The 20,177-nt window shown below is 38.5% G+C and overlaps 1 protein-coding gene across 4 annotated transcripts in view; it reads right to left on the reverse strand.

The window, feature by feature from the left end:
* Positions 1-2,381: 2,381 nt before the first annotated feature.
* The window catches only part of LOC137638810 (uncharacterized), a 213,181-nt gene continuing 195,385 nt past the window's right edge, over positions 2,382-20,177 (reverse strand). For 3 of the 4 annotated variants that reach the window (XM_068371194.1, XM_068371191.1, XM_068371193.1), the window contains exon 11: positions 3,419-3,845. In XM_068371194.1, coding sequence (XP_068227295.1) covers positions 3,553-3,845 — 293 coding nt within the window. In that variant the 3' untranslated portion in view covers positions 3,419-3,552. Of the gene's footprint in view, positions 2,908-3,418; positions 3,846-20,177 lie in introns of those variants that run through there. The other variant, XM_068371192.1, reaches the window with a different exon arrangement.

A 20,177-nucleotide genomic window follows, 5' to 3' on the forward strand; every position in this document is an offset into this window, starting at 1 on the left:
CCTCCTTACCTTTTGCTAAATATTTCTCGCATATCTGCCTAACTGTAAAAATCTGATTCATACAACCCCTACCTCTTCTAAAACCACCCTGTACTTCTAAGATTGCATTCTCTGTTTTATCCTTAATCCTATTAATCAGTATTCTACCATACACTTTTACAACTACGCTTAACAAACTAATACCTCTTGAATTACAACATTCATGCACATCTCCCTTAACCTTATACAGTGGTACACTTCATGCACAAACCCAATCTACTGGTACCATTGACAACACAAAACACATTAAACAATCTCACCAACCATTCAAGTACAGTCACACCGCTTTTCTTCAACATCTCAGCTCTCACACCATCCATACCAGATGCTTTTCCTACTCTCGTTTCATCTAGTGCTCTCCTCACTTCATCTATTGTAATCTCTCTCTCATTCTCATCTCCCATCACTGGCACCTCAACACCTGGAACAGCAATTATATCTGCCTCCCTAATATCCTCAACATTCAATAAACTTTCAAAATATTCCGCCCACCCTTTCCTTGCCTCCTCTCCTTTTAACCATCTTCCATTTCCATCTTTCATTGTCTCTTCAATTCTTAAACCAGCCTTCCTTACTCTCTTCCCTTCTTTCCAAAACTTTTTCTTATTCTCTTCATATGAATGACTCAATCCCTGACCCCACTTCAGGGCACCTGCCCTTTTTGCCTCACTTACCTTGCGCTTTACTTCCACATTTTTCTCTCCATATCTTTCATACTTCTCTACACTATTACTCTGCAGCCATTCTTCAAAAGCCCTCTTTTTCTCTTCCATTTTTACCTTCACTCCATTCCACCATTCACTGCCCTTCCTCATGCTGCCTCCAACAAACTTCTTGCCGCACACATCACTTGCAATCCCAATAAAATTTTCTTTTACTAACTTCTACTCCTCTAGATTACCAGTTTCTCTTGCTTTAACTGCATCGTATGTCATTTTAAACCTTTCTTGACAAATACTTTTTACCCCCGGTTTTATTAACTCTTGATCCTTTACTAGCTCCCTTCTACATCCACCTATTCTATTCCCCCACTCTTTTACTACAACTAATGATCGGACATACCGTTATCCATACCCCTAAACACATGAACGTCTTTCAATCTTCCAAACATTCTTCTAGTTATCAACACATAATCCATTAACGCCCTTTCTACCACTCTTACCCATGTACAATATACTTGTTTTTATCTTTCTTTTTGAAAAAACTAGAATTTATCACCATCTCTTGCTCAACACACATATCTACCAGTCTCTCATCACTATCATTTTCACCTGGTACGCCATACTTCCCAATGACACCTACCTCTCCAGCGCCCACTCTAGCATTTAAGTTACCCATGACAACTACATAATTCCTTCTACCCACCTAGTTAATTCATTCCAGAACTCATTCCGCTCTTCTTCACTTTTCACACGACCTGGCCCATACGCACTGACATAAGCCAAACATTCCCTACCCAACCTAACCCTTACCCACATTAACCTAGGTGATATCTCCTTCCATTCCACTACTTTACCTGTCATCCATTCACTCAGCAATAAAACCACACCTTCTCTTGCTCTTCCCCTTTCAATCCCAGACACACTACCAGGCATTTCACCAAACATCACTTCACCTTTCCCTTGTATCTTTGTTTCACACAAAGCCAAGATATCCATTTTTCTATTCCTAAACATACTTCCAATCTCACATCTTTTACTCTATTGTACTACATCCACGCACATTCAAACATCCCAAAACTAGAGTGCGGGGAGCAGTCAATCTCCCCCCAGCTCCACCTCTTTTAGTCGCCTCTTATGACACGCAGGGATACGTTGGCGCTATTCTAATTGTTTTTATGCCCCTGCGGCCACAGGGGGCATAATACAGTACAGAAATGGACAAATAGGTCAAGTTAGGCAAGGTCTTAAAAAAAATGGCTATACAGAGGATTAGTACATGTCAAACATTATCAAAACTTTAATTGTAGCTCTTCTTTTAATTTAAGTGTCTTTTATCTCTTGTTCTAAGCAGTGCTCCCATCTGCTTTATAAACTATTTTTGCTCCCTTCCGCTTTATGAACTATTTTCAAACAGATACTTGGCAGAAGCTGTAAGTTTTAACTTTTTCATTGTACTCTACAGTAATCTTGAAGCTTGGTTTTGGTACATAGGATGGGTTGAAACTATCAATGATGATTAGACCAGTGGTCTAGTTAAAATAGCTTTTATAAATTTACCCAGAGCTATAAATTATTCTACATTGAAAATAGTCTTATTAATAAAAACAGTATGATATGCAATATTTAATATCGGAGGAAATACACTGCTTCTTAAAATACTTTATGAATATGAAAAGTTACTAAAAAAAATTGCCGATTGAAACCTGGAAGAAACAAATTTGTAAATGAAGCATAGTACTGAATGATAACTTGAAGTCTTCAGATGTACTCTAATTTTGTATTTCAAAAGGATTAGATTTTGTATTTCAAAAGGGTTAGATTTATGATGGGAAATGTAGAAGAAAAATCAATCTTGACCAGGTATCAAATGCAATACAAGATGGTGCATTTAGATTTGGTCATTCCTAAGGTAATACTGACTGCTTGACTTATTATGTGCCTCTGAAAACTCCAACTTATGACCATCCACTTGACACTTGAAAATTTAACAAAATATGTAATTATCAGCCATTTCCTGACTCGCACAAGTGTTTTCATTAACTTCCCATGTTTAATAATAATGATTATTTACTTACATATTCTTGGGCACTGCCTACAGTATTCATCTGGCATGTCCCTGTGCCTAACCTGCCTAGCCATCTGGCATATCCCTGAGCTTACCCTGACTATTCATCTGGCTTCTCCGTTACTCATGGATTTTCATTTTCTGAAAGGGTTGCAAGTGTGTTAGCTGTTTTTAAAAGATGATTAATGAAAAGAAAAAAGATAAATGCAAATTCCTGCATGGAAATTGATATAAAGAATCCTGTACTAAGTTTTGAGAATAGATCATTGGTAGAATCAAAATACAAAATAGATAGTTTATCAGTTTCAACTCTTCCATCCTCAAGGATGTAAGAAACAGATGGAAAAGATGTTATGCCGAGTGAATGCTTCTCAGACAAAATGAAGATAAGAGTAAGAATAAAGGTTTACACAGGTACCAAAATGGCATCCTTCATTTCATGTACAGTACTGGTTTGTCTTCGTAATGTGATGGGGGAGCTGTTAGACAGGACATTTATAATTCTTTGGTAGATCTTGTAAATGTACTGAAAAGAAGTGTTCTGACAATCTGCTCCAATAGGTGTACTTAAAAGGGTAAATGAAATATGACAAACTCTGAACACTTTGATCCTACTGCAAACAACTGGTTGGGTATAAAAATACAAAACAACATGAACTTGGAAAAAAATGTAATGGATAATAGCACTATTGTTATAGGAAGCAGCTCCTTTTCACTGGACAGTACTACTAATTAGGATACATAAGTAGTAGACTACCTTACTTACTCTCAAAGGAATGACTACACTTATTTCAAAGGTGATAATTTCTTTCTCTTTTTTTCACAAATTTTAGATTTCCTCTTGTGACTGATTTCAGATATCAAGGACCTCATAGAGGCTTGATGCTCCTGATGGTGTCGCTCCCACATTTTTGTCATGGTCTGGAAGTGTTTCAGATTCTGCTGATGGGCTGTGACAAAAACTTGGGTTAATTTTTCAAGTTTTTCGGCAATCTCTGTATGTGTTGTTTTATTTTTCTCTCTCATTTCTGCTTCCCTTGTCAGTCGCTGATTATCCTTAACAATGTCATCCAACAAGCCTGCAGATATTAAATTTTGACATAAAAAATGCAAGTGTTAATAATAAAAAAAAAATTCAATTAAATCTCTAAGCTTGGAAATAGTATTCACACCTTGAACTGTATACTAAGTTTTGATTAATACTAGATATCATTTACATATTAACACCAGATGAAATAAAAGAAAACGGGAGGGGGGAAAGCCTTAAGAATTAAGAGGTAAGATGAGCAGTCTCTCTTTGAAAAAAAGAAAAAAAACTTTATTGAAATTTGTAATAAAAATGCTACAGGTCTGACGTACGATATTATAGGTCACAAGGTGGCCCAAGAAGTCAATGCTGTCAAGTGTCATTTATATAATCTAAGATCTGTTATTGTCTCCCTCAGCATCTGTAATAAGTACGGGAACCTTCAAAACATCAAAAGTACATCAGGTCAATATAAAAAGCATGAATAATCCAATCCTGTAGGCAATCACAACTCAATAAACATATATGTTATTTATTTACTAAAATAAATACATACATACATACATATACCAAGGCACCTCCCCCAATCTTGGAGGGCAGCCGACATCAACAAAGAAACAAAAAGGGGACCTCTACAGTGAACCCTCGCTACTTCGCGGTTCGACAATCGCGGATTCACCACTTCGCGGGGTTTTTCCATAACCCATATATATATACATATCGCGGATTTTCCGTAAAATTCGAAAATACCGCGAAATCTGAAGACCCCCAAATACGATATTTTGTTACCTGTAATTCCATTAATACTGTAATTAGTAATATCTGCTCTTACTGATTGTTCATTGCATTACATATGATATATAATTCAGCACAGAAAGAAATAAAACACGAAAAGAGAATGTGATCATACGATAATTCAGTACGTAGTAAAATTAAATCGAACATGAAACGCAAATCAGATGCAGTCATACCATATTAGAATGGTGTGTACTGTAATGGATGTGCTTCTTTTCCATGAATCTTTTGTATGTATACGTACGTAGTACAGTACTGCATCCAATAATATTCTTTGTTGCAAAAATCACATTTCGAATAAGCGTACGAGAGAGAGAGAGAGAGAGAGAGAGGCGTAAAATAGCGTACGTAAAGTGTGTATTATTATTATTGTTATTATTATTATTATTGTTGTTGTTGTTAATAAAATTATTATTGTTATTATTATTATCATTATTATTATTATTATTACTGTACAGTATTATTATCATTATTTATTATTATTACGGTATTGTACTTAATCTACGTACGTTCAGTATGCGCGGGGCATCTTCTATGAGTAGGTAACCAACGCATCATAGTACTGTAAGACGGGTTGTGATTGGTTCAAGCGCTGATAGATGACGAATCAGAACTCAAGTTTTGTTATCTAGCCTGTGATTGGTGTTTTGCCCGCATCTTCTACCCGCAGCATTAAAGTTCTCGCGGGGCTGGATCGTTCACTTTCTCTTACCGCGTATCGCTGAGTAGACGTTCTTAAGTTTGTGAAGTTTAATCTGTGCTGTGTGCGACCTTTTTAAGTTGAACTTTTTGTTACAGTACTGTACGTAAATCCTACTGTAATGGCTCCCAAGCGTTCTGCTTCTCTTAAGGCTGGTAGTGAGCCTAAACGCCACCGAAGGATGATGACGATAGCTGAGAAGGTTACGCTTCTCGACATGTTAAAAGATGGTAGAAGTTACGCGGCCGCTGGCCGCCATTTTGGCATCAACGAATCCACCGTTCGCTATATCAAAAAGGACGAGGCGAACATTAGAAAGACGGCTGCAATCACCTTTAGCAGATCAGCGAAGCGAGTCGTTACAACGCGTAATAAAACGATCGTACGCATGGAAGGTGCTTTAGCTGTGTGGATTGCCGACTGCCGGAAGAAGAACATAGCGTTGGATACGAACACCATCCAAACAAAAGCTTTGAGTTTATATGAGAATTTTGCTGCAAAGGAACCTAAAGACGACGACGGCAACCATGCTGAAGATGATGATGATGCAGATGATCCTCAACCAGGGACATCCACTGATTCCCAGCCTCAGAAACGTTTTTCCGCAAGCAAAGGATGGTTCGCGAAGTTTCAGAAACGCTTCGCCCTGAAAAGCGTTTCCCTGCATGGGGAGTCTGCTTCCGCTGACACTGCCGCTGCTGAAACTTACGTGAACCAGACGTTCAAGAATATTATCGCCGAAGGTGGATACAAGCCGGAACAAGTCTTTAATATGGATGAGACTGGCTTGTTTTGGAAGAGAATGCCGTCGCGAACTTTCCTGTTCAAAGAGGAAGCCAAAGCCTCTGGCTTTAAGGCATTCAAGGATCGCGTTACCCTCGTGATGTGTGGCAATGCTGCTGGATTTTTGTTAAAGCCGGGGCTTATTTATAAGTCGAAAAATCCTCGCGCTTTGAAAAATAAAAATAAGAATCTCCTTCCCGTGTACTGGATGCATAATCAAAAAGCATGGATTACGAAGATGCTGACCTCCAACTGGTTCCACCAGTGTTTTATCCCGCAAGTCAGTAAATATCTCTTAGAGAAGGGCTTGCCATTCAAGATCCTTCTCCTTATGGATAACGCTGGTGGACACGCAACTGACCTGTCGCATGAGGGCATTCAGGTTGAGTTCCTGCCACCCAACACCACGTCATTAATTCAACCGATGGACCAGGGGGTTATCAGGGCGTTCAAGGCCCTCTACACGAAGAATACCTTGGCGGACCTCGTTGCGTGTGTGGATGCTGCCCAAGATGACGAGGATGAAGATTTCAACTTGAAGGCGTACTGGCGGCAGTACACCATAGCCACGTGCCTGCAGAATATTCAGAAGGCACTTCAAGAGATGAAACCTGCAACCGTGAATGCGAGCTGGAAGAAGTTGTGGCCCGATATTGTTTACGACGACAAGGGATTTACTCCGTCGGAAATCCAACACTCTGCAATACGGAAATCTGTGCAGTTGGCTGCCATAATTGGAGGTGACGGGTTTGGCGACATGACGACTGAAGACGTCGACGAGTTGTTGGACTGCCATTCCCAGCCCCTAACTGACGCAGACCTCGAAGACCTGACGAAATCGGCAAGTGAGGAAGAGAGTGATACCCAGGAAGAGACCCAAGAAAATGTCGAAGAAACGGGCTTAACATTAGAACGGCTTGCCAAGGCCTGCAACCACGCGAAGGAGTTGAAAGAAATGTTGCAAGAGTGGGACGAGGATATGGTTCGCTCGATGCAATTCTGCAACAAGGTTGATGACATAATGACTCCCTACAAAATGCTCTTGGATCGAAAAAAGAAGCAGCGGCAACAACTTCCGATCACAATGTTCTTCCAGCCTCGCAAAAAAGAGCCAGTTCCTCCTGCTAGTACGCCTTCGGAAGAAATTGAAGTTTCCCAGGAAGAAGTTGAAGAGGTGTCCCAGGAAAAGACACCTCCGTCTGAAGAGACGTAAAATACTATCATTGGCTGCACAGTAGAACACATCATCAGCTTCATCATCATCATTTCTACTGTGCAGCAAATTCATCGCCATCACCATTCAAGTTTTTCTTCAACTTCTTTTGTGGTGAGTACAGTAACAATCTTTATTTTTTACTTTAATATTCTTACTGCCTGTTTTATAGTTTAGTAATGTACGTACTGTATGCATTAAGTTAAAGGGAAGGTTTTAAAAGTCTACATGTTGTAACCTATCATATTTTTTTTGTTTAAAATTTACATTTACGTACGTAAAACAATCTCTCTCTCTCTCTCTCTCTCTCTCGTAAATTGTTTTCCTGCTTTGCTACGTACAATACTGTATAATTTATATTTGTAAGGTAACATATTTTGTAAATGCTTTTACTGTAAATACTGTATGTACTGTATCATTATTCATCACTATCATCATGCGCGTTAAATGCCTTGTTTGTTCTGAGCGTGGTTGTTTACTGAGCGTACACGCCGTCGTTTCAGGCGGCGTCATAAAGAAAAACATTTCATTTGGAAGTCCTAAGAAAAATACGTAAACTAAAACATTGGTAATAAACAAATCAACATACAGTACAGTACTGTATAATCAATATAATCGATGCAAAAACTAACCTATACATATATGTGTACTGTACACTAAATGAGTTTGTTTCTTCATTATGATCAGAGATGAACGTAAACAAAACATTGGTTGCCATTTTTTATCGTGCTTTTTAGGTGTTTAGGAAACGCATGATATAAAATCGCCTTTAATATTTGTGCCTGTTTTAGTTTAGGGTGCTGTAGTACATGCATTAAGTGTTCTGTACATTAAAGGGTGGTTTGTTAACAGTACTACGTACAAGGGAAGGTTTTAAAAGTCCGAATATACATGTTAAATAAATAGGTAAATATGATGTCACTACTTCGCGGATTTTCACCTATCGCGCCCGCGTCTGGAACCTATCTACCGCGATAAACGAGGGTTCACTGTACTCTCTACGTTCCTCCCAGCCTAACAAGGGACTCAACCGAGTTCAGCTGGTACTGCTAGGGTGTCACAGCCCACCCTCCCACATTATCCACCACAGATGAAGCTTCATAATGCTGAATCACCTACTGCTGCTACCTCCGCGGTCATCTAAGGCATCGGAGGCAGCAGCAGGGCCTACCGGAACTGCGTCACAATCGCTCGCCATTCATTCCTATTCCTAGCACGCTCTCCTGCCTCGCTCACATCTATCCTCCTATCACCCAGAGCTTCCTTCACTCCATCCATCCGCCCAAACCTTGGCCTTCCTCTCGTACTTCTCCCATCAACTCTTGCATTCATCACCTTCTTTAGCAGACAGCCATTTTACATTCTCTCAACATGGCCAAACCACCTCAACACATTCATATCCACTCTAGCTGCTAACTCATTTCTTACACCCGTTCTCACCCTAACCCTATCTACTCGAGATACACCAGCCATACTCCTTAGACACTTCATCTCAAACACATTCAATTTCTGTCTCCATCACTTTCATTCCCCACAACTCCAATCCATACATCACAGTTGGTACAATCACTTTCTCATATAGAACTCTCTTTACATTCATGCCCAACCCTCTATTTTTTACTACTCCTTTAACTGGCCCCAACACTTTGCAACCTTCATTCACTCTCTGACGTACATCTGCTTCCACTCCACCATTTGCTGCAACAACAGACCCCATGTACTTAAACTGATCCACCTCCTCAAGTAACTCTCCATTCAACATAACATTCAACCTTGCACCACCTTCCCTTCTCGTACATCTCATAACCTTACTCTTACCCACATTAATTCTCAACTTCCTTCTCTCACACACCCTTCCAAATTCTGTCACTAATCGTCCAAGCTTCTCTTTTGTGTCTGCACCCAGTACAGTATCATCCGCAAACAAAAACTGATTTACCTCCCATTCATGGTCATTCTCGTCTGCCAGTTTTAATCCTCGTCCAAGCACTCGAGCATTCACCTCTCTCACCACTCCATTAAACATACAAGTTAAACAACCACGGCGACATCACATATCCCTGTCTCAGCCCAACTCTCACCAGAAACCAATCACTCACTTCATTTCCTATCCTAACACATGCTTTACTACCTTTGTAGAAACTTTTCACTGCTTGCAACAACCTTCCACCAACTCCATATAACCTCATTACATTCCACATTGCTTCCCTATCAACTCTATCATACGCTTTCTCCAGATCCATGAACGCCACATACACCTCCTTACCTTTTGCTAAATATTTCTCGCATATCTGCCTAACTGTAAAAATCTGATTCATACAACCCCTACCTCTTCTAAAACCACCCTGTATTTCTAAGATTGCATTCTCTGTTTTATCCTTGATCCTATTAATCATTACTCTACCATACACTTTTCCAACTACGCTTAACAAACTAATACCTCTTGAATTACAACACGCATGCACATCTCCCTTACCCTTATATAGTGGTACAATACATGCACAAACCCAATCTACTGGTACCATTGACAACACAAAACACATATTAAACAATCTCACCAACCATTCAAGTACAGTCACACCCCCTTCCTTCAACATCTCAGCTTTCACACCATCCATACCAGATGCTTTTCCTACTCTCGTTTCATCTAGTGCTCTCCTCACTTCATCTATTGTAATCTCTCTCTAATTCTCATCTCCCATCACTGGCACCTCAACACCAATTATATCTGCCTCCCTATTATCCTCAACATTCAGTAAACTTTCAAAATATTCCGCCCATCTTTTCCTTGCCTCCTCTCCTTTTAACAACCTTCCATTTCCATCTTTCATTGTCTCTTCAATTCTTGAGCCAGCCTTCCTTACTCTCTTCACTTCTTTCTAAAACCACTTCTTATTCTCTTCATATGAATGACCCAATCCCTGACCCCACCTCAGGTCAGCTGCCCTCTTTGCCTCACGTACCTTGCGCTTTACTTCCACATTTTTCTCTTTATATTTTTCATACTTCTCTACACTATTACTCTGCAGCCATTCTTCAAAAGCCCTCTTTTTCTCTTCCACTTTTACCTTCACTCCTTCATTCCACCATTCACTGCCCTTCCTCATGCTGCCTCCAACAACCTTCTTTCCACACACATCACTTGCAATCCCAACAAAATTTTCTTTTACTAACTTCCACTCCTCCTCTAAATTGCCAGTTTCTCTTACTTTCACTTCGTCATATATCATTTTCAACCTTTCCTGATATTTACTTTTTAACCCCCCCCCAGTTTTATTAGCTCTTCAACCCTCACTACCTCCCTTTTACATCCACCTACTCTATTCCCCCACTCTTTTGCTACAACTAATTTTCCTTCCACCAAAAAATGATCAGACATACTGTTAGCCATACCCCTAAACACGTGCACGTCATTCAATCTTCCAAACATTCTTTTAGTTATCAACACATAATCCATTAATGCCCTTTCTACTACTCTTCCATTAGCCACTCTTACCCATGTATACTTATTTTTATCTTTCTTTTTGAAAAAGCTCTTACTTATCACCATCTCTTGCTCAACACACATGTCTACCTGTCTCTCACCACTCTCATTTTCACCTGGTACGCCATAGTTCCCAATGACACCTTCTACCTCTCCAGCGCCCACTCTAACATTTAAGTCACCCATGACAACTACATAATTCCTTCTACCCAGTCCTTCTACACACCTAGTTAATTCATTACAGAACTCATTCCGCTCTTCACTTTTCTCACTACCTGGCCCATAGGCACTGACAAACGCCCAACATTCCCTACCCAACCTAACCCTTACCCACATTAACCTAGATGATATCTCCTTCCATTCCACTACTTTACCTGTCATCCATTCACTCAGCAATAAAGCCACACCCTCTCTCGCTCTTCCCCTTTCAATCCCAGACACTCTACCAGACATTTCACCAAACATCACTTCACCCTTTCCTTTTATCTTTGTCTCACACAAGGCCAATACATCCATCCTTCTATTCCTAAACATACTTCCAATTTCACATCTTTTACTCTCTATCGTACTACATCCACGCACATTCAAACACCCCGAAACTAGAGTGCGGGGAGCAGTCACTCTCCCCCCAGCTCCATCTCTTTGTCGATGTCTCACAGGATGTAGATACAGGAGAGGAGGTTCCTAGCCCCCTCCTTTTAGTCGCCTCTTACGACACGCAGGGATAACATTGGCGCTATTCTTGTTTTTATGCCCCTGCGGCCACAGGGTACATGACCAAATGTTTGAGTATAAATTCGTCGTTCACTATCATTCCCTAATTAAACTTATAAGTTCCCTTGATATATATATATATATATATATATATATATATATATATATATTTATATATATTATTATTACTAGCCAAACTAATACCCCATTTGGAAGAGCAAGATGCTATAAACCCAAGGGCTCCAACAGGGAAAAATACCCCAGTGAGGAAAGGAAATAAGGAAATAAATAAATAATGAGAACAAATTAACAATAAATCATTCTAAAAACAGTAACAACATCAAAACAGATATGTCATATATAAACTATAAAAAGACTTATGTCAGCCTGTTCAACATAAAAACATTTGCTGCAACTATGAACTTTTGAAGTTCTATTGATTAGGAAGATTATTCCACAACTTGGTCACAACTGGAATAAAACTTCTAGAATACTGTGTAGTATTGAGCCTCATGATGGAGTAGGCCTGGCTATTAGAATTAACTCTTGCCTAGTATTACGAACAGGATGGGATTGTCCTGGAAGATGTAAATGTAAAGGATGGTCAGAATTATAGAATTATGAAATATATATATATATATATATATATATATATATATATATATATATATATATATTGTTGAAGATTAAAACCTATACCTTTTGTTGACAGCACACCATGCCCCAAAATATGGCACTTTAGTTCTTGCTGAGCAACTAACACTAAGGCATGCCCCTAGCTTTGTTGTATGTTTCAGCAATAAATGAAACAATTGCCTTTCTTACTCTCACAAACATAGAATAACTTATGTAGTGACAATTATTTTTTCTTCTGGGAATATCAACCTAGTAAAGAAAAGGACTGCAATAAAAAAAACTTGTAATATAGTTATTTTAAGAGCTTTAGGGACACTTAAAATTATCCATAAAACCTCATACAGTTTACAGTAGATTCAATACTATTTTTATTATCATATAAAACAGATATAAAGACACCATAGTTTGGACATGTGATAAGGTCAGAAAAGTAGTAGATATGGAAGAATATAGCCAAGATATGTATGAAGGTCCAGGAAATATTGAACAAAAAGAAATGCCCATGATGGCTAGGTTCCTACGCATAAGCAATGCAGTTTCAGCAGCAGACACTGCATTTCATATTGTTTCCATTAAAATAAATAAGTAATACTTTTTGTTGTATGTCCCTAAAAAGGTATCACACAGGATGAATAGGCTACATACAGTAGAATTATGGCATTAACTGATGCCCAATAATACAAATAAATTCTAAAACTGTACAGTGCTTTGCTTGAAAACTGGACACATCTATCCTTTCTTAGTTGAAGGTCTTCCTATACTATATAGTACCCAGTTACAGTGAAGTAAATATGATTTTATATATATATACAGTATATATATATATATATATATATATATATATATATATATATATATATATACACACACACACATATATATATATATATATATATATATATATATATATATATATATATACAGTCAAATAGTAGAAAGCATTCACCACTGCCCTAACCAAGCTTTAGAAAATAAACAAACAACCTCAATTATACTAAGGCTTCCCCACTACAAAGAATCATCTCTCTCTCTCTCTCTCTCTCTCTCTCTCTCTCTCTCTCTCTCTCTCTCTCTCTCTCTCTCTCTCTCTCTCAATTTTTCTTAGGGCTCAGTTTCATGCACCATAATTTTCGTCGTTCGCTATTTTAGCTGTATCTCTACTAAGAGATTCAGCAACCCCAGACGTACATTCAGGGAAGTGAAATGATGCAACGAGCTTGTTTTCTGGGCCGAACCGCATATCATGTATATACTGTATTATGAAAAGTAATGGGCCAAGAATACTACCCTGAGGAACACCAGATATCACATTCTTTTATTCACTATGGTGCCCATCAACAACAATGATGTTAACAAACGGTCCACCTACTCTCCAACTGTTTGAGTTTGAAAACAAGGACCTCATGTCAAAGGCAGCACTAAAATTAAGGTAGACCATAAGAACTACTTGACCACAATCAAGAGAATTTTGTACCGCATTGGAAATTGTAAGGAGGGCATTGCATGCTCCAAGGCCTTTTTGAAAGCCAAATGGTAAACTAGAGAACAGATGATTACCTTTTGCCATCCTATATAGACAATTTGTTAAAAGCCATTCAAAAACTTTAGATATTGGGAGTTATAGAAATTGAGTGGTAATCAGCATGGCTAGAGCTACCGCAAACACATTTACTTAATAAACTTACTAACTTACAGAAAATAGCAGACAACTTAGGAGCTAAGAAATCAGTCTTTATAACAACAAGGAAAAATACCACCTGGTTTTACACCTCCATAAACATCAAGGTCCATCAAGATTTTTTTTATTTCATTATTTTTTTTTTTCATGGGATTGAAAATCCTCAGGAAAACTGACCATTATTCCATATACAGTATATCGAATAGCACTAGTTAAAACCATGGTAGCTAGTGGAAGATTCACCATTTGGCTGTCTTTTTAGACATGATACAACTTGTAAATAAAACTTATAAATTGATTGATGAACAAAGTGAAGCTTATTTTAGACTAGAAATTGTATGAAGTGACTGTTAACTGTTGTATAACCTTAATTTTCAAGTACAGGGTTTTTGTTTCACTTGTCAGAAAGCCATATAGGGAAGCATTTGAGAAGTTGAGTTGTACGTTTTACATTCTTAATTAGTTAGGCAAGACCACTCATCACAGATATAATCTTATAGAACTTGCTTAATGCTATTAATCTTAATACTTTCCAACTACCTACGAGCTTGAATGCAATAACTATTAATCACGTTTGTCTGCTATCGCAAAACCATGCCAAGGTGCTTGTTCCTCAATTAATGAAAATATGAGCCAAGTCCAAGTTATGCTAGTTGTTGGCCAAAATTAGGGCTGTGATAAAAATCTAAATGTATATATATATATATATATATATATATATATATATATATATATATATATATATATATATATATATATATATATATATACAGTATATACATATATAGTTTTGGGGTGTTTGAATGTGCGTGGATGTAGTACGATAGAGAGTAAAAGATGTGAAATTGGAAGTATGTTTAGGAATAGAAGGATGGATGTATTGGCCTTGTGTGAGACGAAGATAAAAGGAAAGGCTGAAGTGATGTTTGGTGAAATGTCTGGGATTGAAAGGGGAAGAGCGAGAGAGGGTGTGGCTTTAATGCTGAGTGAATGGATGACAGGTAAAGTAGTGGAATGGAAGGAGATATCATCTAGGTTAATGTGGGTAAGGGTTAGGTTGGGTAGGGAATGTTGGGCGTTTGTCAGTGCATATGGGCCTGGTAGTGAGAAAAGTGAAGAAGAGCGGAATGAGTTCTGGAATGAATTAACTAGGTGTGTAGAAGGACTGGGTAGAGGGAATTATGTAGTTGTCATGAGTGACTTAAATGCTAGAGTGGGTGCTGGAGAGATAGAAGGTGTCATTGGGAACTATGGCGTACCAGGTGAAAATGAGAGTGGTGAGAGACTGGTAGATATGTGTGTTGAGCAAGAGATGGTGATAAGTAATAGCTTTTTCAAAAAGAAAGATAAAAATAAGTATACATGGGTAAGAGTGGCAAATGGAAGAGTAGTAGAAAGGGCATTAATGGATTATGTGTTGATAACTAAAAGAATGTTTGGAAGATTGAAAGACGTGCACGTGTTTAGGGGTATGGCAAACGGTATGTCTGATCAATTTTTGGTGGAAGGAAAATTAGTTGTAGCAATAGAATGGGGGAATAGAGTAGGTGGATGTAAAAGGGAGGTAGTGAGGGTTGAAGAGCTAATAAAACCAGGGGTAAAAAGTAAATATCAGGAAAGGTTGGAAATGATATATGATGAAGTGAAACTAAGAGAAACTGGCAAATTAGAGGAGTGGAAGTTAGTAAAAGAAAATTTTGTTGGGATTGCAAGTGATGTGTGTGGAAAGAAGGTTGTTGGAGGCAGCATGAGGAAGGGCAGTGAATGGTGGAATGAAGGAGTGAAGGTAAAAGTGGAAGAGAAAAAGAGGGCTTTTGAAGAATGGCTGCAGAGTAATAGTGTAGAGAAGTATGAAAAATATAAAGAGAAAAATGTGGAAGTAAAGCGCAAGGTACGTGAGGCAAAGAGGGCAGCTGACCTGAGGTGGGGTCAGGGATTGGGTCATTCATATGAAGAGAATAAGAAGTGGTTTTAGAAAGAAGTGAAGAGAGTAAGGAAGGCTGGCTCAAGAATTGAAGAGACAATGAAAGATGGAAATGGAAGGTTGTTAAAAGGAGAGGAGGCAAGGAAAAGATGGGCGGAATATTTTGAAAGTTTACTGAATGTTGAGGATAATAGGGAGGCAGATATAATTGCTGTTGCAGGTATTGAGGTGCCAGTGATGGGAGATGAGAATGAGAGAGAGATTACAATAGATGAAGTGAGGAGAGCACTATACTCTATTTTTTATAGCGGTGCATATTTGCACTTGACTCACAGGGATGCCCTTTTAGCTCGGAAAGGTTCCTGATACCTGATTGGTCGGAAGTATTTTTGTCCGAACACCTTCATTGATCTCGAATGATTACCAAGTAATATGAATCGAAACTTATTTATTAACCTATATTTCTCCATCAGATATATGTTTAGTCAATAAACAATGTGAAAGAATAAATATATTATAAAGAATCGTCTTGGTAAGTCTAAATTTAATAACACAATCCGCCGAAGTCAACGACAGCAGCTGGTTTTCGGATGCATGCTTTGTAATTTTGTAATTTTTCACATATTTTAACGCAAATTGGGATAGATTACACTCAGCATAAGTTAAACATGTTATTATAAACTTTATTTGAATACCAGAACTTACCAAACATATGGAATTAATAAAACCCGATATTTGTGAAAACTTATGGGGAGGTGAAAGAACAGCCTCTAGCGGCCTGGCGGAAAAACGATCCCTTCTGAGTTGTAGACGCAGTTTGTTTTTTTCTTTCGTAATATAGTTCGGCCTATTCCTTTCAGTTTAAATAGTCTTACATTGTTTCTCTTCGTATTATTTTGCTTAGTATTTTCCCACATTCCTGTTCCTCACCGAATATCTATCTATTTTCCCCGATATCCCTTCTTTCATATATGGGATATTCCTTATTTCTTATACTCTGTCGAAAGTGATGGCTTGAAGGGAAGCGCGTGCTAGTCTCATTAAAATAGTGAAGAGGCGGGAATAAAAAAAATACTATGCTTAATATCAGGTTTACAGAATAGGTTATACTTGCTACACAGCATAAAATTTATGCTGTTGTTATTATTTACATACTTACTGACGTAAGGTGCAAAACATAGGAATCGTAGTGCGGATATCACATAGGCCTATATGAAAGAAGGGATATCGGGGAAAATAGATAGATATTCGGTGAGGAACAGGAATGTGGGAAAATACTAAGCAAAATAATACGAAAAGAAACAATGTAAGACTATTTAAACTGAAAGGAATAGGCTGAACTATATTACGAAAGAAAAAAAACAAACTGCGTCTACAACTCAGAAGGGATCGTTTTTCCGCCAGGCCGCTAGAGGCTGTTCTTTCACCTCCCCATAAGTTTTCACAAATATCTGGTTTTATTAATTCTATGTTTTTGGTAAGTTCTTGGATTCAAAGAAAGTTTATAATAACATGTTTAACTTATGCTGAGTGTAATCTATCCCAATTTGCGTTAAAATATGTGAAAAATTACAAAATTACAAAGCGTGCATCCGAAAACCAGCTGCTGTCGTTGACTTCAGCGGATTGTGTTATTAAATCTAGACTTACCAAGACGATTCTTTATAATATATTTATTCTTTCACATTGTTTATTGACAAAACATATATATGATGGAGAAATATAGGTTGATAAATAAGTTTCGATTCACATTACTTGGTAATCATTTGAGAACAATGAAGGTGTTCGGACAAAAATACCTCCGACCAATCAGGTATCAGGAACCTTTCCGAGCTAAAAGGGCACCCCTGTAGTGCAAATATGCACCGCTATAAAAAATAGACTATAGATGAAACGAGAGTAGGAAAAGCATCTGGTATGGATGGTGTGAGAGCTGAGATGTTGAAGGAGGGGGGTGTGACTGTACTTGAATGGTTGGTGAGATTGTTTAATATGTGTTTTGTGTTGTCAATGTTACCAGTAGATTGGGTTTGTGCATGTATTGTACCACTATATAAGGGTAAGGGAGATATGCATGAGTGTTGTAATTCAAGAGGTATTAGTTTGTTAAGCGTAGTTGGAAAAGTGTATGGTAGAGTAATGATTAATAGGATCAAGGATAAAACAGAGAATGCAATCTTAGAAATACAGGGTGGTTTTAGAAGAGGTAGGGTTTTACAGTTAGGCAGATATGCAAGAAATATTTAGCAAAAGGTAAGGAGGTGTATGTTGCGTTTATGGATCTGGAGAAAGCGTATGATAGAGTTGATAGGGAAGCAATGTGGAATGTGATGAGGTTATATGGAGTTGGTGGAAGGTTGTTGCAAGCAGTGAAAAGTTTCTACAAAGGTAGTAAAGCATGTGTTAGGATAGGAAATGAAGTGAGTGATTGGTTTCCGGTGGGAGTGGGGCTGAGACAGGGATGTGTGATGTCACCGTGGTTGTTTAACTTGTATGTTGATGGAGTGGTGAGAGAGGTGAATGCTCGAGTGCTTGGACGAGGATTAAAACTGGTAGACGAGAATGACCATGAATGGGAAGTAAATCAGTTTTTGTTTGCGGATGATACTGTACTGGTTGCAGACACAAAAGAGAAGCTTGGACGATTAGTGACAGAATTTGGAAGGGTGTGTGAGAGAAGGAAGTTGAGAATTAATGTGGGTAAGAGTAAGGTTATGAGATGTACGAGAAGGGAAGGTGGTGCAAGGTTGAATGTTATGTTGAATGGAGAGTTACTTGAGGAGGTGGATCAGTTCAAGTACTTGGGGTCTGTTGTTGCAGCAAATGGTGGAGTGGAAGCAGATGTACGTCAGAGAGTGAATGAAGGTTGCAAAGTGTTGGGGGCAGTTAAGGGAGTAGTAAATAATAGAGGGTTGGGCATGAATGTAAAGAGAGTTCTATATGAGAAAGTGATTGTACCAATTGTGATGTATGGATCGGAGTTGTGGGGAATGAAAGTGATGGAGAGACAGAAATTGAATGTGTTTGAGATGAAGTGTCTAAGGAGTATGGCTGGTGTATCTCGAGTAGATAGGGTTAGGAACGAAGTGGTTAGGGTGAGAACGGGTGTAAGAAATGAGTTAGCAGCTAGAGTGGATATGAATGTGTTGAGGTGGTTTGGCCATGTTGAGAGAATGGAAAATGGCTGTCTGCTAAAGAAGGTGATGAATGCAAGAGTTGATGGGAGAAGTACGAGAGGAAGGCCAAGGTTTGGGTGGATGGATGGAGTGAAGGAAGCTCTGGGTGATAGGAGGATAGATGTGAGCGAGGCAAGAGAGCGTGCTAGAAATAAGAATGAATGGCGAGCGATTGTGACGCAGTTCCGGTAGGCCCTGCTGCTTCCTCCGATGCCTTAGATGACCGCGGAGGTAGCAGCAGTAGGGGATTCAGCATTATGAAGCTTCATCTGTGGTGGATAATGTGGGAGGGTGGGCTGTGACACCCTAGCAGTACTAACTGAACTCGGTTGAGTCCCTTGTTAGGCTGGGAGGAATGTAGAGAGTAGAGGTCCCCTCTTTGTTTTTGTTTCTTTGTTGATGTCGGCTACCCCCCAAAATTGGGGGAAGTGCCTTGGTATATGTATGTATGTATATATTTTATATATATATATATATATATATATATATATATATATATATATATATATATATATATATATACAGTGGTACCTCTACATACGATCTTAATTCATTCCAGAAAATGTTATTTTGATAATAAAATAAATTTTTGAATATACTTACCCGGTGATTATATAGCTGCAACTCTGTTGCCTGACAGACAACTCTACGGTAAAAACTCGCCAGCGATCGCTACACAGGTTGCGGGTGTGCCCAACAGCGCCATCTGTCGTCCAGATACCCAGTACTCAATGTAAACAAAGACTCAATTTTCTCCTCGTCCCACTGCGTCTCTATTGGGGAGGAAGGGAGGGTCCTTTAATTTATAATCACCGGGTAAGTATATTCAAAAATTTATTTTATTATCAAAATAACATTTTTCAATATTTAACTTAGCCGGTGATTATATAGCTGATTCACACCCAGGGGGGTGGGTAGAGACCAGCAATATATGTTTACACTTTTATGAGCTAAGAGTTTTTATTTCATTTTAGAAGTTATCAAAATAACAAAAACAAAATAAATAGGTACCTGGTAAGGAAGTCGACTTGAACAATTACTCTGCCTTTTAAGTACGTCTTCCTTACGGAGCCTCGCGATCCTCTTAGGATGCTGATCGACCCCTAGGATCTGAAGTATCAAGGGTTGCAACCCATACAACAGGACCTCATCAAAACCCCTAATCTAGGCGCTCTCAAGAAATGACTTTGACCACCCGCCAAATCAACCAGGATGCGAAAGGCTTCTTAGCCTTCCGGACAACCCAAAAAACAACAATAAAAACATTTCAAGAGAAAGATT

Source organism: Palaemon carinicauda, chromosome 3 (genome assembly GCF_036898095.1).
Source record: "Palaemon carinicauda isolate YSFRI2023 chromosome 3, ASM3689809v2, whole genome shotgun sequence".
Taxonomy (NCBI): Eukaryota; Metazoa; Arthropoda; class Malacostraca; order Decapoda; family Palaemonidae; genus Palaemon; species Palaemon carinicauda.